Source organism: Apodemus sylvaticus, chromosome 5 (assembly GCF_947179515.1).
Source record: "Apodemus sylvaticus chromosome 5, mApoSyl1.1, whole genome shotgun sequence".
NCBI classification, from domain to species: domain Eukaryota; kingdom Metazoa; phylum Chordata; class Mammalia; order Rodentia; family Muridae; genus Apodemus; species Apodemus sylvaticus.
Window position 1 is genome coordinate 74,542,644 of NC_067476.1, and position 10,036 is coordinate 74,552,679.

The 10,036-nt window shown below is 55.4% G+C and overlaps 1 protein-coding gene across 3 annotated transcripts in view; it reads right to left on the reverse strand.

The window, feature by feature from the left end:
- Prdm11 (PR/SET domain 11) overlaps positions 1-9,781 on the reverse strand; it is a 74,873-nt gene extending 65,092 nt beyond the window's left edge. Inside the window, exon 1 of one of the 3 annotated variants that reach the window (XM_052183041.1) lies at positions 9,325-9,781. In XM_052183041.1, coding sequence (XP_052039001.1) covers positions 9,325-9,513 — 189 coding nt within the window. In that variant the 5' untranslated portion in view covers positions 9,514-9,781. The remainder of the gene's footprint in view (positions 1-9,324) is intronic. The other 2 variants (XM_052183044.1, XM_052183045.1) reach the window with 2 other exon arrangements.
- Between the last annotated feature and the right edge of the window lie 255 nt (positions 9,782-10,036).

A 10,036-nucleotide genomic window follows, 5' to 3' on the forward strand; every position in this document is an offset into this window, starting at 1 on the left:
ACAGAAGAGCCAGAAGGAATGGACCTGAGCCTCAGCTCTGCCCTCAAGCATCCACACGAGACCCTACCATCTTCACTGAACTCTTGGGAGCCCCAGTTAGTTTACCTGCCAACTGGGCCAATGGCACCTCTCCTAAGCTGACTGAGTAATTTAATATCAGCTCACCTCTTTGTGAAAAACAGTGGTCACGGCCACACGCTAGGGAGACCCAAGGCACCAAGGAAATAAATGGGCAATGTCTGGGCTCCAAGACAGTTATGCTTGCTGGGTGTGGTGGCACGTGCCTTTCAGTCTAGCACTTAGGAGACAGAGGTAGGCAGATCCCTGTGAACTTGAGGCCACCCTCATCTACAGAGTTTCAGACCAGGCAGGACTACATAGTTGGACTCTATGTCAAAACAAACAATCAAAGCACAGGCAGAGAAGTGAGGCGCGGGGAGTTGTTATTGGGGGACACTAAATGATGCCTGAGACAGACCAAGCTCCCAACTGAGCCCTGACTCCTGGGTGCGACCGTAGAGGATTACACTGGAGGACTCTGCCAAGCAGGCTTTGGCTGTTCTTTGAGAAACAGGGACATGAGGTAGTACTACATGACATTAACCAGGGAAGCTGCCAGCTTCAGGGAGGGCAGGCAGCAGGGAGAAACCTGAGACCACCGACCTAGGATCTGCTCCCCGCACAGAGCGACACTATTCCGGTGTGACCAGAGCCACATCAAAACCAAGGCACCTCAGTGACTCCAGGCTGGTTGGCCTGAAGCCCAAGTTGGGTCAGGTGAAGAAGGCCTGCCCTGCCCCACCCCATTCTGCAGGCGCAGGCGTACAGACTCCCCTGAACAGCAGCTGCCCAGCCTGCGGCTGCTGCAGGACCCAGCTGGTCTGGGAGCCTCACAGAGAGAGTGAGCCAGGGGCTCCCTTAACAGGGCCCCAAGGAGAAGGGAGAGGCTGGTGCGAGTGGGAGGGGTGCTCCCACGGCTCTCTCCTGGGCAGCCCCCCTCCTCGGGCTTGTGGCCACATGCAGGCCCAGGCACACCTTGGGTTCTTCCCAGAAACCAGGGACAAGGTGGGTCCCTCAAGCGCAGAAGAGAGCCTGGGAGAGAGCTGAGGGAGTAACTTCTTCACACTATGCCGTGCTCCCTAGGAGAGGCGCAGGCTGGGCCCTGCTTCCAGGTGTGGCAGAAATGCTGGCCTCAGACCTGGCCACTAGGAAATCAACATAGGAACAACTGCAGGCCACTGTCCCTTCTGACTCCAGCTCTCCAGATGCTAGGCCACAAACCTGGGTAACCCCAGCCTCTACGACATGCCCCAGCTTCCCTCCTCCTTGCACAGGCCCCAAAGAACCTGGCCACTCGACTGGCTGCTCTCTAGGTCAGGCCCTGCAGCTCTAGTGTTAGAGGAACGGGGAATGAAGCTTCGCCCGCAGCCAGCAACCACAAGCTCACGACCAGAGCAGCATAGGAAGGCTGTGGCCTCACCCTAGGGGCCTGCTGGCTCACCAGCCAGGACTGCCTATAGAATGGGCAGGTAGCTCCTCCCTGGCAAACTCCCTCCACTGAGCCCAAGGGCAGCCTCTCTGACAAGTGAAAAGGAAGGATTGCACTCCAGGGTCGTCTTGTCCCTCCTATGAAATAACCATGACCATCCCAAGCCTCCTGCTACAAGGACGGAAGTTCTCAACCTAAAAGCTGGCTGGATCTCACCCCTGCTAAGGAACGATCACGATCTCCTGAGCAGTTCCACGCAAGTCCTTCCAATCTCTAGGGCCATCTCCTCCCCTCTCCCAAACGCCAAGACCACTGGTCATTCAATGGGTTGCGGGCTTCCTGAGCTTACCTTCACATACCTGTTCTTAATGCCCAAATGCCCTTCCGTTCTCTCTACAGACACACTTCTGCTTTTTTTTTTTTTTTTGAGGGGTGCTCAGCTGCTCCCTTGCCTCTGGGAAGTGAATGAACCTGCACTTTCCTCCATCGCCAAGGCCAATCCTCACACCCTCTGCCTTCTAGTCAGGATGGGAGTCAGAGCTGCTCTAACTCCCCGTGATAAAAACCACCTTGTTTCAGCTTCCACACAGTGGCCCTGGGTTGTGTTTGCAAACCACAGTGAAAATGGCATGGGGACCTCGTGGTGCAGTAAGAGTTTCCCGGGTTTGTTCTCCAAGTCTATACTGTTCTCCCTACAGACCTGTGACACACCCTTGACGGATCTATAGCAGAACAGTAACTCACAGCTGCTCACCTAGGGCAGAGGCCTACCCAGCATTCCCTGCGCGGCACAGGCCAGGCTGCTGTCAGCCTAGCATTCTAAGGAGAGCCATCCAGCAGTGTGCTTTACTGTCTGTGGAAGTCACTCTACTTCTTTGGACCCTCGGTTTCACCTTTACGAACCAGATCGGATAGCATCAACACAGTGGGCAGCTGAGGCTAGCAAGACAGTGCACACATGTGCCTCCTGCAGGCATGCTGGTACTGGGGCTTTGAAGAAACCCGCGGGAAGCTCAGTATTTCTTGGGAGGGATAATCCTGTTCCACCATCCACTAAGCCACAAGTCTCTTTGGTACACCTCCTCTTCCCCTTCCTGAGGTAAGGGGCTTCTCTCTCTTCACCACACCTCCTGGACACGGAATCCTTGGCAAACACCAACCTCTCTGGCCACTCTGACTTGCTTCCTGGAACCCTGCTAGTCTGCACAAGGGCTTTACAGGCACACAGATACACAGGGACACATACAAGACAAGTCACCCTGACTCTGCTTGGGCTGTGAGGTCTGAGCCAGGTCCCATCAGCAGGTCCCCATCTTCCAGATCACACCCTGCCTCAAGCCAGGACAATGTTGGGTCTACTGTAGTTGGGTCCCCAAGCGGTGTCACATAACAAGTTCTCTCATAACAGGCCTCCTCCCTGCAGGAATTGAGGGTCTACTCAGCCTCTTTTGTATCCCAAACCAAGCACTCCATCACGCAGGGAAACTGGCAGCAGGACCCTTTATTGGCCCTCACACTTTCCCTCCAGGAAAGTTCTAGAAAGCAGGAGCTAACAGTCTGGGAGCTCTGGGATTGGGGTTGGGGGGAACTCCATATCTACCTTCTCACATATGTTCACACCAGTTCAACTCAAGGTTAAGTCACACCATATCCCAAGCCCCACTCGGACCTGTAGCTGGCTCTCCTGCGCTCACTAACAACCCTTCCCTGAGTTGGACCTTGTTCCCAGGAGTGAGGACCTTGGGCACAGAGGAAGACTGGATTTGGAGTCTGGCCTCTCAAAAGCAAATGGTTCCTATACAGTCACTTCTGATCTCTGAGCCTCAGTGTACTGGCTGGTTTTGTGTGTCAATGACACACGCTGGAGTTATCACAGAGAAAGGCGCCTCCCTTGAGGAAATGCTTCCATGAGATCCAGCTGTAACGCATTTTCTCAATTAGTGATCAAGGCAAGAGGGCCCATTGCGGGTGGGGCCATCCCTGGGCTGGTAGTTCTGGGTTCTATAAGAAAGCAAGCTGAGCAAGCCAGGGGAAGCAAGCCAGTAAGAAACATCCCTCCATGGCCTCTGCACCAGCTCCTGCTTCCTGACCTGCTTGAGTTCTAGTCTTGACTTCCTTTGGTGGTGAACTGCAATGTGGAAGTGTAAGCTGAATAAACCCTTTCTCCCCAACTTGCTTCTTGGTCATAATGTTTATGCAGGAATAGAAACCCTGACTAAGACACTCAGTTTCCTCAATGGCATGATGGGGTGTCCTGTGAGGTAGCCTGCCTGCCTTAGGACTTTGGATGAAGGTTTTGGAAACAGGCAGAACCAGGAAGAGAATGCTGGGTTTCCTTCTGTGTTGGAGGGGAGAGAAAATTCCACAGGCCACAGAAAGCTCCAGACGTTCAAGTGTGTCTCCTTGAAAAGATAGAGCCCAGGCCTCCAGAGCTACTCTGATATCAGGAGGCAGGGGGCCAGCCGCCCACGTCTGCCCCCCTCCCTCATCAGCATGTCCTCTGAGACTCTTGGTCTAGCCAAATGTGACTCCATGGTCTGACTCTGAGGTTCTCTCTGAGGTAGAAAAGGGTCCTGAAAACAGCTGTGCCAAGACCCTACCAATCAAATCCATTTTAAAGCGCCAGAGAAGCCTGCTGGGCAGTATTAGATAAGACATAAAGTAGCCCCTAAGGCTTCCTTGGTGCTATAGCTTTCATAGGGTGACTGTGTTCTTCAGCTGGTCAAGCGACCTCTCTGAGCCCAGGTTCCCCTTCCATACATGGATGTGAAAAGCAACTGCTGTCAAGGCCTACGGTACTCAACCCACGTTCCTTCCAGCAGCCGGCCCCTCCTGGGGAGCACTGACTTCAATGCGGTACTGACAACGTAGAGGGAGATTTTCTTCCACAGAATGTGAGGCGGCACTGACACCCTCATCTCTGTGGCCAGAGAAGGAAACTGGAGTCAGACAGGCTCAATGGCCTGGGGCAGCACCAGTGTGTGGAATGAGTGGCCGAGGACGTGGCCGGGTCAAGGGCAAGCACTGAGACCTCTGTCCATCTCTTTTCAGGTACGTTGTCCTTCTAAGGAATACAAGATGTCCATGCTTCCCTGGTGCACAGTGACTCTACGTCCAGGAAGGTGGCTCCAAGTTGACCTGACACACCAGTCCCTGGTTGCCCAGTGCTTGCTGGGAGCTGTCTGTACACCCACCCAGGCTGGGTGGTTATCATTCCCACTCCACAGGCAGGGAACAGCCAGTCAGGGGAGTGGCCTCCTCCTATTAGGACACCCCTACTGCCAAGCAGCAAGGCAAGGAGCCTGACCTGAGGTGCAGGTCCTCTGCAGGGCACAATGCAACTGCTTCCCTCTCCCTGCTGGGTCCCAGATCCAAGCACTCCCAAACCAAACGATGAGCATTAGGACTCTCTGCCCACCTGAGCAGAGCTTTCACTGTCCACTCTGGACATCACCTTCTGCTGGCCTCCTCCTCTTCTATCACCTCTGCAACCGCTTCTATGTAGCCTGTGCACTCTAGACCAAGGATCTGGTCACCGTGTCTTGGAAAATCCCTTGGAGGCTCCCTGCAGCCCACCCGTGTGCAAACTCCTTCTTGGCCAGCACAACTACTCCAACCTAGCTGGGAACTGGGGTCGGGGTTAGGCAGAAGCAGTGTGACCCAGCTTCAAATCCCAGCGGCACAGCTTACCAACAGTGAAGCCCTCTCCCTTTGTGAGTCTTGGTGTCTCAAACCATGGACAGGGGAACACAGACGAGGGGACTGTGAGGAGTGAGCACTCCATTCGTTCACAATGTCACACAGCTTCCAGGCCACAATCACTAGATCCACACTGTTCACAGGGGTGAACCAAGAGCCAGAGACTCCAGAACAGAGAGGGAGAAACAAACAAACAGGTAAGTAAGGTGTAAGATATGTTATCAAGAGAGAAAGCAGGAAGCCGAGACAGGGAGTTGTGCGGGCTGCAATTCTAAACAGGAAAATGCCCCAGAAGGCTGTAGTTTTGGCAGTCTTGGTGCTGAAGACGGAGCCCGGGCAGAGCTAACTGGGGAGCAGTACTCCGGGGAACTGGAGCTCCTGTCTGAGGACAGGACCAGGGCGCTGTTCTCTGAGATCCACCCTACCCTCCTGCACCAACACAGCCAGCCACAGCCCATCTTTCCAAGGCTGCCCACCAGCCCTGAGGCACTCTGATGCTCTCTTCTCTCTCTCTCTCTTCCTCTATGTCCTGTCCATCCCGAGGCTCCTCCACTGAGGAGACTGTGCCTTGACTGGGATCAACAGCTCTTCCCTTTCCCACCAACGGTAACCTATGACCCCCCCTTCCCTAATGCCTAGCTGTGTGCAGGCTTGTGAGCTGTGTGAGGCAAGGACTGGGTGGCCCTAAGCCTGGCCCAGCAAGAATACATACGCTTCACGTAGGGACAAAGGGCAGGAAGACACCCAGACTTAGGCTTCCCCTCCTGCAATCTTTATTTGGGGTGCTGGGCTGGGGGCTATCACTAGTGTAGGTACACTGTGTGAACACCAGCCCTCTCAGGACCAGCAGATACAAATCTGCAATAGGAAATAGGCTTTTTAAAAATAACAACACAGTTTTCTTTCTCTGACTTTTTTCTTTCCTCACGGCGGGCCAGCTGCCGAGAAGCCCCTCCCTGGCCCCACTCTGAGAACATGGGGCTCTGGGGCCTCTGAGGACGTGCAGGCTCCAGTCAGAGGTGGAGAATACCAGCCAGCTTCACTCTCTCAAGCCCCAGTGTTCTGGGCCAGACACTCCTCTGCTCAAGTGTCTATATTAGAGGGGTGTCCAGAAGGGTCATTGACCCCACACGACAGTTTCACAGAGCTTCCTCTATTATATACCCTTTCTACCCTCTCACACACTCACACTCACCAGCCACCGGCCTACCCTTACCCCCCCTTCTCTCTCTCTCTCTCTCTCTCTCTCTCTCTCTCTCTCTCTCTCTCTCTCACACACACACACACACACACACACACACACACACACACCCTGCCTATCCTATCCAGGGAGCTCCCAGGGTCCCCTGCCTTTGCTCTAAGGCTGCTTCCAGGTGACATCCCACTTTCTAATCCTGATCATGCCATGAGCTCTATACCTCTCAACCCACCTCTTAGAGCCTCAGTTTCCCCATCTGTGAAACACTTGTGGGTATCTCCAGAACAGGGATGTGGTATGGAGTGGCTAGCACTTGAGGGTGCCCTAGTGATAGTGGTTCACATGTTCAAAAAGGTAGTAGCAATTGAAGACATGGGGCCTACTAGGAGGTCCCCGGGTTACTGTGTGTGTGTGTGTGTGTGTGTGTGTGTATCCTTGATGAGGCTCCTTCCAGACTCCCTATCTTACCATGTGATCTCCCCTGTCACGTGCCCCTTTCATGGCACACTGAGACACTCCAAGACATCTCCCTGGAGCTGGGTCCATGCTGTTGGGATCTTCAGATTCCAAAACTGTTAGCTAAATGAATGTTCTAGCCTCAGACAGTATACAGCCTTGGGTGTTTCACCATTCTGAGAAACTGACCTATTCAGGACAGAGCTGCTTAGAACCTGACAGGTATAAGCCCTTGGAGAACACTAGCTGACATCACCACCAGTCACCACTGTACTGGCTAGTTTTGTGTGTCAACTTGACACAGGCTGGAGTTATCACAGAGAAAGGAGCTTCAGTTGGGGAAGTGCCTCCATGAGATCCAGTTGTGGGGCATTTTCTCAATTAGTGATCAAGTGGGGAGGGCCCCTTGTGGGTGGTACCACCTTTGGGCTGGTGCTCTTGGGTTCTATAAGAGAGCAGGATGAGCAAGCCAGGGGAAGCGAGCCAGTAAGGAACATCTCTCCCTGGCCTCTGCATCAGCTCCTGCTTCCAACCCTGCTTGAGTTCCAGTCCTGACTTCCTTTTGTGATGAACAGCAATGCAGAAGTGTAAGCTCAATAAACCCTTTCCTCCCCAACTTGCTTCTTGGTCATGATGTTTGTGCAGGAATAGAAATCCTGACTAAGACAACCACCATCCTTTTCCTGCCACCACCGCCCCCACCCCCTGCACTGAATCACCCCTTAAGTCAGCAGAGATCTCGGGGTCTACGATTTCATCCTCCCTCTCCCTCTCCCTCTCTCTCTCCTGGAATTGCCTATCATAGTTCTCTGGAGCTCAGCATGGCTGAATCCAGACCCCTGCAAGGACCAAGAGCTTCGCATCTGCCCTCTACAAGTTACTGCTGCTGCGTCTGAAACCTTCCTGCTGGGGCTGTAGCTCAGGGAGGCTTGGGGCACACTGCCTGTCCTCGGCCTCTGCCCTCGGTGATTCCCAGTCAGGGCCAAGTACTCACAGAGGGCATCTGCCTAGCAGCTCTCATACACAAGCCGCTTATCTGAATCAGGACCTATGGTCTGATGACAATGTAAAATCATCATCAAGTAACAACATAAATCCAAGGAGACGGGGATGAGACCAGAAACACCTGTAACCCAAGTTTAGCCTAGTTCAGAAAGGCTTCCTGGAAGAGGTGACATAAGCCACTGCAGGGAAGGAGAACACCCTTGAAGAGATCAACTACAGCCCTGCAAAATCCAAAGCCCTGTGGGAAGGATCCTGAAGATACCCTTTCCATGAAACTAAATAAACCAAGGGACCTGGGCAGTGTGCCCAGAAGGTTCCCAGCAGAGACCATGCCTAGGCACGAGGGGAATATGGGACTTCTGACCCACACACCCTACACAATCAACCAAGACCTAGGAAAGTCCCTGCCTTCCTCTGCAGGGGACAAGGCAAGCTGGGGTGCCACGGGCATTACACTTCACGGAAAATTATTCTGCTTCAGATAGACAAAACTCCTAAAGTTTATAGGGGTCCTAAGATGAAAAGGAGGCTCCCTTCTCTGCTCGAAGTCCCCACGCACAAAGGAATGGGCGTGCTTCTGGATCACTCTAAATCATAGAGCACGGCTGTCCTCCACACGAAGCCATGGTCAAAAAACAAAAGACAGATTTTCCTCCTCTAGGACACCAGCTGATGCTGAGGGTCCGAGCTCCTACTCCGATGGGCTCAAGACACCATCAACTTTTTGCCATATTAGCCCAAGGCTGCTCAGTAGTCCCTGCAGTGACTTGCCTAGGGCACGCTGGCCTTGACTGAGGAAGGTCATTGGCCACCAAGTTTCTGCAGTTTCTGCATCACATAGTACCTTGGGGACCAGGAATGAGGAGGTGTGGGGGTGGGGGGTGGAGACGACACTCAGGGGCAAATTCCCGAAGAGTCCACGCAGCAACCAAGACTTAAAATAGATAAAAGTCACGCCCTCCCTACACCGCCCCAGACCCATGGCAGGTCATTGAGAGGCATGCGGTCCCTAAGCCCCGCAGCCGGCCCGAAGCACCGGGCGACCGGGTCCCTGCAACTAGGCCAGCGGCTTCATCCCGCCCTCGCCCCGCCCTGCCCCCTGTCTACGCGTTCTCTCTGCGAACGCCGGGCCCCAGCAGCCGCTCCCATTGGCCGGCGGCCGCGTCCGTCAGCGCGCGGCGGAGCCGAGGAAAAGGCTACAGTGGAACAAGGCGGGCGAGTGCGCGGAGGAAGGAGGCGGAGGCTGGGCCGCCCGAGGCCCGCATCGGGCGGTGGCGACGACCTGCGGGCCAGGGCCACCTTGGGACCCGCCCCGCTCCCAGTGCTCCGGCCCGAGCCCCGTCGCCCGCCTGCGGCCCCGCTCCCCAGTGTCCCCGCGCGCTCGTCGCCGCGGCCCCCACGCCGGTTGGCGAGCCGCCCAGCGTCTTCCGAAGCCATGTTCACGTTCATGGCCACGGTGGCCACCGGGCCCACTCACCTTCGCGGGCTCCCACGCGGGGCGGCGGGCCGGGCCGGGGCCGGGGCGGCGGGACGCGGCGGGACGGGGCAGCCGCGCGCGAGGTCCCCGGCCGGGCAAAGTTTCAGCGCCAGCGGCAGCGCGGCGGCGACTCGCTGCTGCTCTCCTCCCCTGCTTTGACCACCATCTTATTAGTACAGGAAATGACATGGAAAACGGAAGAAAGCGGCGTTTGGGGCAGACGCGGACCCCCCAATTCAGGGGGCCGGAGCCGGGCCTCGCTGAGCCCCGCGTCCCCCGAGCCGGCCCCGCGCGGGAGCTCGCGCGTCCCCGCCGCGCGCCCCACGGGGAGGGCAACGCTGCGGAGGAGGAGCGGACTGCGCCAACTTTGCGCCCGGGATACTTTCGGGGGTCGTGCTGGAAAGTTGTGGCGTTTGCGCAAGCCCATCCGAGCGTGCCCCCTGGGCTTCGACGCTGTCGGTCTACAACCCAATAAATAGTCAGGGCGATAAGTGCGTTTATAATTTTAACCCTTACAGGGTCCTCTTCCGGGCCCCTTTAACCCTTTGAGTGCTCGGCAGTTTGGAAGTATCAACTGAAGTTGGGTAACCTGCGTCCCATAGAACACCAAGGGGGAAGGGCCCTGGGGCCTGTGAGAAAAATTAACTAGTTATGTGGGGCTTAAAGGGTGAGTATCACTTGCTCAGATCAAAGTACAGTACCAAATCAGAAT